Source organism: Ovis canadensis, chromosome 3, assembly GCF_042477335.2.
Source record: "Ovis canadensis isolate MfBH-ARS-UI-01 breed Bighorn chromosome 3, ARS-UI_OviCan_v2, whole genome shotgun sequence".
Taxonomy (NCBI): Eukaryota; Metazoa; Chordata; class Mammalia; order Artiodactyla; family Bovidae; genus Ovis; species Ovis canadensis.
Window position 1 is genome coordinate 205,387,449 of NC_091247.1, and position 14,428 is coordinate 205,401,876.

Genomic DNA, 14,428 nt, shown 5'->3' on the forward strand with positions numbered 1-14,428 from the left:
AGGAAAAACACCCAAGAAATATATCTGATGTTATTTAAACAAAGAGAATAAAACAAAACTATGATCATTTAAATAGCTGCATAAAAATTACATGTACTATTATTCTACATAGCAATTGGTTTTTGTTTAAAAAAATCAATTTTTCTATAGTTTCTATGCAGCAATTGTTTTTCTTTTGTCTATACTGTTATTTTTCAACAAGAAATGGACATGATTCTAATTCTTGCAAATAAAATTAAAATTTTCTATGTCAGTTATAACTCAAGGAAAAAAAAGCAAAAAAATGGTTTAATTGTGCTTCTTGAAAGAAAAACTTCTATGTTTTGGTGAAACAATAGTGCATCAAATGGTAAACAGAGTCACAGCCATACCCTGAAGATACCAAGGTGACTAAGGCCTATGCCCACTCTTATCCTCCATCCATCATCTCTCTGGATCTTTCAATCTAGGAAACTCCTTTTTTCACTAAAGTCCACATTTCAAAGATACAACTAGAGTTTAAAATATAACCTACTAAAGGGCAGTGAGTAAAGGTGACTCAGTGTGGTGAGGAAATCACCTGCCTTCATAAAGACAAGCTTCTACCGTTTGACAAAAGTTCTGAACCATCTCATGAAATCCAAGCTGTTTAATGAGAACAATCACTTTAAGAGAGAAAGTACCTAATTTTCACAAAATTGGCCCCTAAAAATAGAATTTTCCTTATACTATTGTATACTTACTTGGCATATTGTGAGTACTATTATATACTTTTTGTGCGTACCTAGTAAACTATTATATACCTTATACTTACTATATATGTGGTGTATAATCGTTTACTGCTGCTGCTAAGTCTTTTCAGTCGTGTCCGACTCTGTGCGACCCCATAGACGGCGGTCCACCAGGCTCCCCCGTCCCTGGGATTCTCCAGGCAAGAACCCTGGAGTAGGTTGCCATTTCCTTCTCCAATGCATGAAAGTGAAAAATGAGAGCGAAGTCGCTCAGTCGTGTCTGACTCTTAGCGACCCCATGGACTGCAGCCCGCCAGGCTCCTCCATCCATGGGATTTTCCAGGCAGGAGTACTGGAGTGGGGTGCCATTGCCTTCTCGTTTACTAGGTACTCACAAATAGTATGTGTGCGTGTGTTAGTCACTTAGTCGTTTCCGACTCTTTGCAACCCCATGGACTGTAGCCCACCAGGTTCCTCTGTCCATGGAATTCTCCAGGCAAGAATACTGGAGGGGGTCACCATTTCCTTCTCCACACAAACAGTGTATAATAGTAAGTATATGGTATACAATAGTTTACTAGGTGCTCACAATGTGTCAGTTAACACCCTCTCATTTAATCCCCAAATCACTTTATGAGACAAGTACTACTATTATAATCATTTAACAGATTAAGAAATTTAAGCAGAGTAAGTTATTTGTCCAAAGTCACATGGCTAAAGTGAAGATTCTGAATACAGATAAGCAAGCGATCATACTTAAACTAAGATCCCTAACCTTTGGCTCCATCATGGTTTTGCTATGTCTGAATTACAAATTTTTCACATTCAGGAAAATCAAAACTAGGTTTTCTTGCCAGAAATATTTGATAATATCAATGAAATGAAATAAATGGCAAAATAATCCAAGCATTTTTAGAAATCATTGTACCTCTAAAATCATACAATTTCCATTAAGTTATATAATCCAAGAACGGACTATATAGTGCCAGGTGGCGCTAGTGGTAAAGAACCCGCCTCACAATGCAAGAAAACATGAGATGCAGGTTCGATGCCGGGTAGGGAAGATCCCCAGGAGGAGGCAATAGCAACCCACTCCAGTACTCTTGTCTGGAGAATCCCATGGACACAGGAGCCTACACTCAGTAGTGTTACAGAGTCGGACACGACTGAAGTGACTTAGCATACAGCACATAGTCCAGAGACCTGACAACTTTTTCAACAGTACGACCACTCTGGACATAGAGCTGTGCCAACAATAACCCATGGAAAGCCAGCATTAAATAGCGCAAGGTAATTTTAATAAGGAACGGAGGTTTTCATCTGGTTTGTTTGCGGGTCTTTGGGTTTTTTGGTTACTGCTGTTGTTCTTTGCAACCAGGTGAACGAATGAGCTGAAAGGCCAAAGTCGAATCCCTTTCGATTTCTTCCACCGCTTATAAATATAAGGCTCGTGAGTCAAGACTTGCAGGGTCCACGTGCCCAAGGGTTCAATCTCCTGGATTGCTGCCCCCGCGCCTGCGCCACCCGACCGGTCTAGCACTCGCCTCCGGGATCCCTGGCCAGGGCACCGAGCGCCGCAAGGCTGGAGGAAGCAAGGGATCGAGACCAATGGAAAGGAGAGGGAGCGATTGCGGGCCCTTACCGAGCTCCGTGCCCTGCTGGTGCGCCGACATGTCGAAGAGGCCGCAGCACAGCTGGCTCCCGGAGCCCGCCTCTGTACTGCCCTTCCTCCTTCCTCCAGCTCCTGCTTCGCCCCTCCCCTGCGTCGCCATACCACGCCCCTCTTCCGCCAGGCCACGCCCACCTAGGGGCGGGACCACTGAACAGCCCGGGATGGCTGGAACGTGACTCCCTTGACTGAAGAGAAAATCGCACCGCCTACCCCCACTCTGTCCTCTCCGCCAGGCGCAAAACTCCAGTACTAACTCCCGCAAATCATGCTGCGAGAACTCGTCGTCAAATACTTCAGTTACCGACTGCACTGAACAAAAAGCATTTTGAAACTTTTCCCGGATTACAAAACAAGACGGGAGAAGTTCTTCCCAGTTACTGTTAGCAGAGCTCTGCGGCCAAACACCTGAAAGGGCATCCGTGGTTCCCGAACTTTTTAAGGGCCACCAACCTGCACGCCAGAGTCCCCCAAGTCCTGTGACTTCTAACCTAGGCTTCCTGAAGAGAAGCAGCTCTGTGGTCTGAAAAACCAGGGGGCTTAGGAATGGGCCTCAGCTTTGCTCTGAAAGCAGTTAAGTGTGACGCTGGCCATAACTGCCTTTTTTAGCTTCGTTTTCCTCATCTGTAAGAAAGCACCTTGACATCTTGGAGCTCTAAAGCTCTGATTCTGTGAATTTTTTCAGCCTGACTTTTTTATGACCTGGAGGGTTAAGTTAACTGGAGTAACTCAGCACAGGCTATTGATCAGCTCCGTACTCACCATCAGAGACAGCTCCACTCTGATGAAAAAGGGAAAACTTAGTTACAGTTTGTTTACCATGAGCCAGTTACTAGTCTAGGTACTTTCAGAGAAATGATAGCAGTGGAGTCTCAGAACAATCCCGCCAAGCATGTACTATATTCTCCATTGTTGTACGTAGAGACATCAAAGTTATGAACAGAGAGATCCTGGCGTAGTGGAAACTGCATGTGTGCTGCGTCCTGTCCGACTCTCTCCGACCTCATGTATTGTAGCCAGCCAGTCTCCTCTGTCCATGGAATTTTCCAGGCAATAATATTGGAGTGGGTTACCATTGCCTTTTCCAGGGAATCTTCCCCACCCACGTCTCTTGCGTTGCCTGCATTGGCAGGCAGATTCTTTGCTGAGTCAACCAGGAAGACCAGTGGAAAGTGAGCAGACTTCAAATGGGTCCAATTCCTTAATACACCAGCAATTCCATCTAATGACTAGCTGATTCTAAGAATGTTACTTCCTGTAAAATACAGATGATCAAAACAGATTTAACTTGCAAAGTTGTATGTGTGTAAAGCAGTAATACAATACACATTATGGCGCATAGTAGGGGCTCAACAAGTGGAAACTGTTAATGTTATTGTCAGCTCCACACAGTAACTATAGGCTTCATAGGAAAAGTAATTCCAGTCTTTTCCCTCTACATGGAACTGCCCCTCATCCTTGTCAGCCCAAAGCCATTGCTGAACATTTTCGATGTGCCTACATCCCATGCAGACATAAAAGAGCATTTTTAAAATTTTTTATTTATTTCATTTTTTGGTTGCCGTAGAACTATATATTGTCACCCTGCTTATTTAACTTATATGCAGAGTACATCATGAGAAACGCTGGGCTGGAGGAAGCACAAGCTGGAATCTAGATTCCTGGGAGAAATATCAATAACCTCAGATATGCAGATGACACCACCCTTATGGCAGAAAGTGAAGAAGAACTAAAGAGCCTCTTGATGAAAGTGAAAGAGGAGAGTGAAAAAGTTGGCTTAAAATGCTACGTTCAGAAAACTAAGATTGTGGCAGCCAGTCCCATCACTTCATGGCAAATAAATGGGGAAACAGTGACAGGCTTTATTTTGGGGGGCTCCAAAATCACTGCAGATGGTGACTGAAGCCATGAAATTAAAAGACACTTGCTCCTTGAAAGAAAAGCTATGACCAACCTAGACAGCATATTAAAAAGCAGAGACATTACTTCACTGGCAAAGGTCCATCTAGTCAAAATTATGGTTTTACCAGTAGTCATGTATGGATGTGAGGGTTGGACTGTAAAGGAAGCTGAGTGCGGAATAATTGATGCTTTTGAAGTATGGTGTTGGAGAAGACTCTTGAGAATCCCTTGGACTGCAAGGAGATCCAACCAGTCCATCCTAAGGGAGATCAGTTCTGAGTGTTCATTGGAAGGACTGACGTTGAAGCTGAAGCTCCAATACTTTGGCCACCTGATGTGAAGAACCGACTCTTTTGAAAAGACCCTGATGGTGGGAAAGATTGAGGGCAGGAGGAGAAGGGGACGACAGAGGATGAGATGGTTGGATGGCATCGCCGACTCAATGGACATGAGTTTGAGTAAACTCCAAGAGCTGGCAATGGACAGGGAAGCCTGGCTTGCTGTGGTTCATGGGGTTGCAAAGAGTCGGACACGACTGACCAACTGAACTGAACTGAACTGAGGACTTCGTTGCTGTGCATGGACTTTCTCTAGTTGTAGCAAGCAGGAGCTACTCTTCTTTCTGATGTGCGCACTTCTCATTGCACTGCCTTCTCTTGTTGCAGAGTACAGGTATTATGCACACAGGCTTCAGTAGCTGCAGCACACAGCCTTCAGTATTTGTGGTGCATGGGCTTAGCTGCTCCATGGCATATGGGATCTTCCCTGACCAGGGATCAAACGCATGTCTCTTACATTGGCAGGCAGATTCTTAACCACTAGACCACCAGGTAAGTCCTGTGTAAGAGTATTTTACCTATTTTTATCTTCACCCTGAAAGCCCGGAGCTGGCCTAGCACTCAAAGCTAGACCACTGCGCTCCCCAGTAGAATATAATACAGTTTTACAGAACACCAACATCAGCCAAGGCCACTGGACCCATGATAAATACAAGATCACTTGTAATCATCAGTTCAGTTCAGTCGCACAGTTGTGTCCTACTCTTTGCGACCCTATGGACTGCAGCATGCTAGGCTTCCCTGTCCATCATCATCGCCCGGAGTTTACTCAAACTCATGTCCATTGAGTCAGTGATGTCATCCAACCGTCTCATCCTCTATCATCCCCTTCTCCTCCTGCCCTCAATCTTTCCCACCACCAGGGTCTTTTCAAATGAGTCGGTTCTTCACATCAGGTGGCCAAAGTATTGGAGCTTCAGCTTCAGCATCAGTCTTGCCAATGAATATTCAGGACTGATTGATTTCCTTTAGGATGGACTGGTTGGATCTCCTTGCAGTCCAAGGGATTCTCAAGAGTCTTCTCCAACACCACAGTTCAAAAGCATCAATTATTCATCACGCAGCTTTCCTTATAGTCCAATTCTCACATCCATACATGACTACTGGTAAAACCATAACTTTGACTAGACGGACCATTGTCAGTGAAGTAATGTCTCTGCTTTTTAATATGCTGTCTAGGTTGGTCATAGGTTTTTTTTCAAGGAGCAAGTGTCTTTTAATTTCATGGCTTCAGTCACCATCTGCAGTGATTTTGGAACCCCCCAAAATAAAGTCTGTCACTGTTTCCATTGTTTCCCCATCTGTTTGCCATGAAGTGATGGGACCGGATGCCATGATCTTAGTTTTCTGAATGTAGCATTTTAAGCCAACTTTTTCACTCTCCTCTTTCACTTTCATCAAGGGGCTCTTTAGTTCTTCTTCATTTTCTGCCATAAGGTTGGTGTCATCTAGTATCTGAGGTTATTGATATTTCTCCCAGCAATCTTGATTCCAGCTTGTGCTTCATGCAGCCTGGCATTTTGCATGATGTACTCTGCATATAAGTTAAATAAGTTGAATAAGGGCAGGGAAGCCTAGGGTGCTACAGTCCATGGGATCACAAAGAGTCGGACACAACTAAGCAACTGAACTGAACTGAGCTGAACTGAACCTGGAATTAATCTATACAGTTTGACTGTATCTTAAATTGGCAGCATTCAGAGACAGTGGGGATACAATGCAAAAAGCGAGGATTTAAAAATTTTGTGTTTATTTACTTTTGGCTGTTTTGGGTTTTCACTGCTGCACGGCTTTTCTCTAGTTGCAGAGTGGGGGCTACTCTCTGCGTGCAGTGCTCGGGTTTCTCATTGCAGTGACTTCTCTTGTTGTGGAGCACGGGCTCTAGGATGCACAGGCTTGAGCTGTTGCAAGTGGGCTCAGTAGTTTCAGCTCTCACATTTAGTTGCTCTGAGGCATGTGGGATATTCCCAGATCAGGGATCAAACCCATGTCTTCTGCATTGGCAGGTGGATTCTTTACCACTGAGCCACCAGGGAAGTGCAGGGGTTTTTTTGTTTTTTTGTTTTTTAATTTTAAAATCTTTTAATTCTTACATGTTTTTTTCTAATGAGGAAATGCTGCTAAATTTCACTCTGTGGATTTCAGTTCTACCTTTTTGCCTTCTGAAACTGAAGTAGTATCCATCCTTAAGGTAAGGCCTCTCAGATCCATGGGCCACCACTGCTATGCTGGACTCTCCCAAAAGATTTTTCCTAAAGCAGATTCTAGGCTTCACCACAGTCTTACTGAATCATAATCTCTAGGACCATGAAATCTGTATTTTTTAAAAAATTCCCTCAGATGATGTTTACGCAAGCTAAGTGCAAAGAATCACCAGCCTAAGTGCAAAGAATCACCAGCCTAGAGGCACAGAGTAAACCGTTCATGCTAATCTGGAGCTCTGGCCCAAACTGTCTTTCACAAGGGTGAAACTGTCTTTATTGTATTCTTTTTACCCATGCAAATTTTGCATGCCATTCCTTTTTGTGACTACTTTTTTTTTTTTTTTTGCTCCTCCGGGTCTCTGTTGCTGAGTGCAAACTTTCTCTAATTGCAGCAAGTGGGTGGGGGCTCCTCTCTAGTTGCAGGGGCTTCTTTCATTCCAGAGCATGGGCTCTAGAGCACAGGCTCAGTAGATGTGGTGCATGGGCTTAGTTGCCCCAAGGTGTGTGGGGTCTTCTGGGACCAAGAATCAAACCCATGTCCCCTGCATTGGTAGGCAAACTCCAATTATTGGACCACCAGGGAAATCCATGTATGTTTTTTAATAAAAATTTCGAGTTGTCAGATAAATTACTTTTCTCCCACCCTCCCACCCCTGACTCCTTCAATTAAAATTAAAGCTCTAAGAATATGTTCTGTCTATCTTGGAACCTTTAGAACCTACCTGACTGGGAGATAGGAGTAATCCAAATGTTAAAGGTCAAAGGGCATGAACTAGTTGTGTTTGCTTAGTCACACACCCAGGCCTAGTAGAATATTTGTTAGATGAATGATTATTTATTACTCTTTGTGCTACTTTCTTAGAGTGCCCACTGTGTCAATAAGTCCAACATTCAACTGCAGTCTCTATGATTTCTTAGAGCAGGCATTCACACGTTCCTTAGGTAAAAATTCACTTAGACTGGATTGTCAATAGTATTTCTAAATCAGATGGGGGAAACTGTAGAAACAGGGAAGGTTGGGAAAGAGTATTAATATTAGAATTGAAATTTTCAGAGCTGTAGAGCGACTTCTAGAGCTTCTAATTTCTACTTCATAGTGAAATAAGAAGAAATTCCCGGGTGGTCCAGTGGTTAGGACTCCGTACTGTCACTGCTGAGGGCCAAGATTCAATCCTTGGTCAGAGAACTAAGATCCCACAAGCAGTATGGCATGGGGAAAATAAAAAAAGGATTATATTGTCTTTTTTATGAAGCTAAATTTATTCAGTTTAAGGAACAGCCCTTTATTCTGAGACTCTGCCCTTCACTACCAACTAGCATTTCAAAACGTCCTTTCTTTCATGATGATAGTGGTGGTAGGTGATGTTTTAACAGACTCACTTGGCAAAATTAGCAGCAGACCATGTTATCTTGTCATTGACACCCACTCCCCATCTTTTTCATCTATTTTTCCAACAAATCCCAAAGCTGGGAGGGATCGCTGATAGAATAAATATACAATATTGGGGCTTCCCAGGTGGCACAGTGGTAAAGAATCCTGCTACCAATGCAGGAGAGATAGGTTTGATCCTTGGGTCAGGAAAATCCCCTGGAGGAGGAAATGGCAACTCACTCCAGTATTCTTGGCTGGGAAATGCCATGGACAGAGGAGCCTGTCCTCTGTAGCTTGTCCAGGGCTACAGTCCACGGGGTCACAAAGAGTCAGACACCAGTGAGAAACTGAGCATGTACCCACTAGGTTATATTAAGTGCTTCCTACAAGTTAAGTCCTCTCCATCAATTATTTGATCTCTTCCCCACCTAGGCAAATCTATGTGTGAAAACTGTCATCTCCTTTTATAGATAAAGAAACTGAGGCTCAAAGAGATTAGTCTGTAAGTGCTAGATGATTCAAACCCAGGCAGTATAACTCACAGGCACATACTTACTGTTCCTACTATTTCTCTGAAGCCAAACTCATTAGACAAGTCATTTAACCTCTGAAATGAAGTTTCCCATATGCATATTGGAGATATTACCTATCTCATGGGTTTATTGGAGAAATTAAACAGTAACATTTTAAAACTAAGCAGAAAATCTAACATAAGGTATTTAATAAATACTATTTCCACACACATCTGTAAACTTAAACCAGTTATTTTCCACTTGACCAAGTTCCATTCTCTCATTAATTACATAAAGTGGTTCAGCCTATAAAGTACTGTTACTGTCCATTAGCTATCATTAGGTGCATACTTTGGCCTTGTTTACTCAAGTAAATTTGTAAGATGTCTCATTTGTTTCTTCAGGAACTCTATTGACTTTAAACTCACACTTGTCTAGGTGATACTATGTCACACTGGCAATGTGCATTCTTATAGCTCAGCAAAGCTAGGCCTATCTGAGAATGTTTGTTTTCCAGTAATTCTTTTCCTTCAGGAATCCCCCCTAGGGTGCAGTAACATATAGTAATCCAACAGAACCACTGTCTGAAAATATTCAGGTGTAGAACATAAGGTTCCTACTAAAGAAGTATTTTCCCTTGGTCTGCATTTTCAAGTCCCCATCTTATTGTTGCTCTGTCCTGAAAAGTTACATCCATTTGTCTCCACCTTGGTCTCAAAGGGGAACGGGCAGCTAAGTTAATAATTCCACTGAATTTGAACTATTAAAAAGTGTAATCTGTAAATTATTTCATAGCCATTAAAATGAATGTGTTGGGACTACCCTGGCAATCCAGTGGGTAAGACTCTGAGTTTCCAGTGCAACAGGCTCAGGTTCCCGCCCTGGTCAGAGAACTAAGATAACACATACTGTGTGGCCAAAAAAAAAAAAAAAAGAAGAAGAATGTGTTTAACTTTATTGACTGCCATGAAATATTCTTGAGAATTGACTGTACTCAGTCCTGGTTTCTTAGGAAAAAACCTCTAAATGACACTAAAACTGAGAAGCAATGATGCATAGGGTAAATTATTAAAAATTAGGCAGGATTTGAGCTATAATGAGATTAGGATGTGGAGAGGAAGCTGCAGAGGAAGAATGGAATGGGAATCAGAGTGGAGATGGAGAGACTCTTATCACACGAGCTGTGACTGAATCTTAGGTCAGCTGAAGCTATACGTGAATTCACTGGAGAAGCATGTGCTTTGGGTAGGTGTCTGCCATATCCGACTTTCGGTGGATAGAAAGATCTGCTCCATGGAGGACAGGTGAAAAATCGTCTCCCTGCCTTGGTGTGATTTGATGCTTGTTTAGGGACTTATTTTGACTTCTATGAGAGCACTTCAAATATACCAGCCACCTTTCTAAGCAAAGCAGTATTGGTGAAGACAAAAAAATAGACAAGCGTAGTTCAGATAGCAGGAAGATTAAATAGGACAAAATCGCAAGTGATTAGGACTTGACACCTGAATCACAAGGGCCAGCCATGCAAATATTTAAGTGAGTGGCCCGAGTAGCAGAAATAGCAAGCAAGCCAAGTCAAAGGCCTTGTGAGGAACTTTCCTGGTGGTCCAGTAGTTAATATTCCACCTGCAGGGGGTGCAGGTCTAATTCGTGATTGGGGAGCTAAGCTTCCACATGCCTTGTGGTCAAAAAATCAAAACATAAAGCAGAAGCAATATTGTAACATATCCGATAAAGACTTTAAAAATGATCCAACATCAAAAACAAAAATCTTTAAAAAAAAGGAGGGGGGGGGGTGTTGAGAAATGAAGCCACTATGGCTAAAGCAAGTACAAGCAAGGGAAAAAGTGAAATCACAGATGGGAGCAGTCAGAAAATAGTAAAAATATGGTATAATAGGAAGATACTATGTATTTAAACAAGACAGTCACTCAGCCTCTTCAAATCCTCAAGTAATTAGCTTTCCTGTGTAGAGGACGGATAGGATGAGGGCGAGGTGAGGGAGTAGGGATAAAAGAGGAACAGTTAAAAAAAAAAGGGGGGGGGGAACAGTTAGGCGCTAGAACAGTCCACATGGAATAGCCTGGCCTAGGGTGGTAGCGGTGGAGATGTGGCCAAGTACAGACTCAGAAGAGCCCACAGGACTTATACAAGGACTAACAGACTCAAGGACTTTATGTCTTTCAGCTTGAAGAAGTATCAGGCAGTGCCCATGAGTGGAATGGGTAACAAGTTGAGGGGAAATAGGTGTGGTTGAGAAATTATGTTTTCCACAGGTAAACCTGAGATGCTTACTAATGGTTACGATGGAGCAGCAACTGTGATATTAAATTCTGGCACTCTAGACCACAGGCGGGATATAGGAATTTGAAAGATTTCGGAAGATACTGAATCCTACATCTTCTCTTCGGAGACCAGAGCTAGAAAGTACAGACCAAACCTGAGGTTAAGCATAAAAGGAGGAGCTGGCAGATATAGAAGCAGTCAAAAAGATGTAAGGAAAATCAGAAGTGTGATAGAAGTTTCACAAAATCCTAAAAAAAAAAAAAAAAAAACCTTCAAAAACAAGGAAGTAAGACAACTGAATGTTGCTAAAGGTTTAGTTATGGGGGCTTCCCAGGTGGCTCAGTGGTAAAGAATCTGCCTGCCAATGCAGGAGATTCGGGTTCAATCCCTGAGTCGGAAAAATCCCCTGGAGAAGGAAGTGGCAACCCATTCCAGTATTCTTGCCTGGGAAATTCCATGGACAGAGGAGCCTGGAAGGCTACAGCCCATGGGGTCAACAAAGAGTCTGACATGACTAAATAGGACCATAGCGACTAAACAGCAGCAGCAAAGCTCTCATTAAGATCAAAACAGAAAGTAACCACTGAGTCAGAAACACACAGGACACTGGAGGCTTTGACAGATACAATTTTAATATGCAAACTTGAACTTTTTGCTAAAATAAATTCTACTACAGGCTTCTACCATTTGGTGCAGTAAGCAGAGTAATGGCCCACTAAAGATGTCCATAACCTAACCTCTGGAACTTTCTAATGTTTCTTACATGCCCAAAGGGACTTTGCAGCCGGGATTAAGAATCTTGAACTGACATGAGCCCAATGTAATCACCAATGTCTTTGACATGAAAGAGGGTTGCAGGAGACGCAGAGATTTGAAGATGCTGCATTGTTGGCTTTGACAATGGAGGAAGGGACCATGAACCAAGCAATGCTGGGGGCCTCTGGAAGCTGGAAAAAGCAAGCAAAGATTCTCTTCTACCAGAAGGAATGCAGTTCTGCCAACACCTGCCAACACCAGCTCAGTGAGACTCATTTTAACCTTCTGACAGCCTCAACTGTCAGGTGAGTTTGTGTTGATTCAAGCCAAAAACTGTGATGTTTGTTACAGCAGCAGTAGAAAATTAAGACACAAAGGATACCAAACACTGGCTGTTCCTACAGCTTGTCAAGTGGTTTGTATACTTAGCATGTGCAAGGCCACCAAGAAAAACAAGGTTACCTCTCAGAGCTAAACTAGTCAAGTCCCTAAAAACATATCCTCTGTTGTTAAAAGTAGCTAATGATCAACTCTACTAATCTGGCAAAAGCCAAAACCTAAAATGACTCAACTGGATGATCAGAATCTAATAACCTAAGAACTTGGCAGTTAATACAATACAATCAACCAGAGATCTGACCAACATGAACACTGTAATTAGATAAGTATAAGCTATGGTATGACAGAGTTCCCGGGCTCAAAATTCAACTTAAAACTTTTAACTGGAGGATATTGGCTTTACAATGTTGTGTTGGTTTCTGCCGTACAACATTAGTCAGTCACAAGTATACATATATCCCCTCCCTCCCACCTTCCCATTCCACCCCTCTAGGTCATCAGAGCACGGACATGAGCGCTGAGCTCCCTGAACTATACAGTAACTTCCTGCTAGCTATCTACTTTACATATGGTAATATACGTTTCCACACTACTCAGGCATTTCATCCCACCCTCTCCTTCCCCTATAGCGTCCGCAAATTTGTTCTGTCTGGTCTCTATTCTTGCCCTGCAAATAGGTTCATCAGTACCATTTTTCTAGTTTCCATATATATGCATTAATATACGATGTTTTTCTTACTTCATTCTGTATATAACAGGCTCTAGAGTCACCCACTTCACTAGCACTGAATCAAAGTCATTCCTTCTTATGGCTGAGTAGTATCCCATTGCATGTATGCACAGCTACTTTTTCTTGATCTATTCATCTGTCGATGGACACCTTAGGCTGCTTCCATGCTTAAACTTTCAGAGATTTCAAGCTGTCTGCCACCCGGGGATGGTATAAGTACACATCTATGTAGGGTCTTTAGACCTTTAGGAAACCTAAGTAGAAGAAATTCTCTTTGGTCATGAACTTCACAAATTACCAGGCAATTTCAAAATTCCAATCTGGTGCATATAAAGCTTAGCTTTATTTACAGTATGATTAGAATCTGTGGTACACTTAGAATACTGCTGTTGCAAAGGACCAGGCATGTGGCAAGCTGACAAGAAAATACACCCTCCCCCCATCTCCTCCACCCAGGCGACCCTGTGTGGACCATCAGTTGACTTTCCGCAACACACCTCTCTCGGACCTCTAAGGCAGTCACAGCCTACCGTGCTTTCTTCCAGTTACCAGAAATCCTCAAAGACTTATTTTGGGGTTGGTTATTTTTTTTAAGGAAAGTTATCAAGGATCATTCACAAGATAAACAAGGAGAGAAAAGCAATTTGGCAGATATTATTCATTTGTCTGAAGTATTTCCAAATAAGTTCAGTAGTCCGCCCATACGATTAAAAAATAAAATGTACCACAAATCTAAACTCAGTTGATCCATTTTATTAGAAGGCTGGTAAAACGGCTTTTGGACTATCACCTGAACCTAAAATGGTAGTGAAACAAACAATGCAAGACTACAATTATTCCCCCCTTTTTATAAAATCTCTTCTACCTGTGTATATACACACAAAGGTATACTAATGTGCAATGATCAATTTTAACAGATTTTAGGGGTTAGTGGGATTTTGTGTGATTTTTCTGCTATCTTGCTGCTAATTCTGAACTTTTTTTTTCTTATAACAAGTAACTATCATTTAAATAAGTCATTTTTTCTTTTTTCTGAAAGTTTTCTTTAAAGGCAGTTCAAGCATTTCTGTCTAGGAGGGAGATTCCCTGGTGGCTCAGAGGTTAAAGCGTCTGCCTCCAATGCTGGAGACCTGGGTTCGATCCCTGGGTAGGGAAGATCTCCTGGAGAAGGAAATGGCAACCCACTCCAGTATTCTTGCCTGGAGAATCCCATGGATGGAGGAGCCTGGTGGGCTACAGTCCACGGGGTCGCAAAGAGTTGGACACGACTGAGCGACTTCACCTTCACCTTCACCTTAGGAGGGAGAAAGGTATATAAAACTCTACCAAAGCACATGAAGACTTCAAAAATCCAGTGCAAGTAACTAAATTTCAAAATCAGGAAACAATTTCTGTCCACTACAGATTCTTTACCTGGGTGGTCTCTTGACATGATATAGAAAAACTTTCTGGCCATTTCCATTTATAAAACTACAATCTATGGGGACTTCCCCAGGGGTCCAGTGGTTAAGACTCCACACTCCCAGTGCAGGGGGCCCGGGTTCAATCCCTGGTCAGGAAACTAGATCCCACATGCTGCAACTAGGAGCCTGCATTTGCAACTGAAAAAA

At 42.4% G+C, this 14,428-nt stretch overlaps 1 protein-coding gene and 1 non-coding gene across 2 annotated transcripts in view; one reads left to right on the plus strand and one right to left on the minus strand.

The window, feature by feature from the left end:
* The window catches only part of DERA (deoxyribose-phosphate aldolase), a 121,536-nt gene extending 119,003 nt beyond the window's left edge, over positions 1-2,533 (minus strand). The window contains exon 1 of the mRNA XM_069585614.1: positions 2,353-2,533. Coding sequence (XP_069441715.1) covers positions 2,353-2,482 — 130 coding nt within the window. The 5' untranslated portion in view covers positions 2,483-2,533. The remainder of the gene's footprint in view (positions 1-2,352) is intronic.
* An 11,368-nt stretch (positions 2,534-13,901) lies between these two features.
* On the plus strand, positions 13,902-13,973 carry TRNAW-CCA (transfer RNA tryptophan (anticodon CCA)). The gene has a single exon. It is a non-coding gene; the product is annotated as a tRNA-Trp (tRNA).
* The last annotated feature ends 455 nt before the right edge of the window (positions 13,974-14,428 follow it).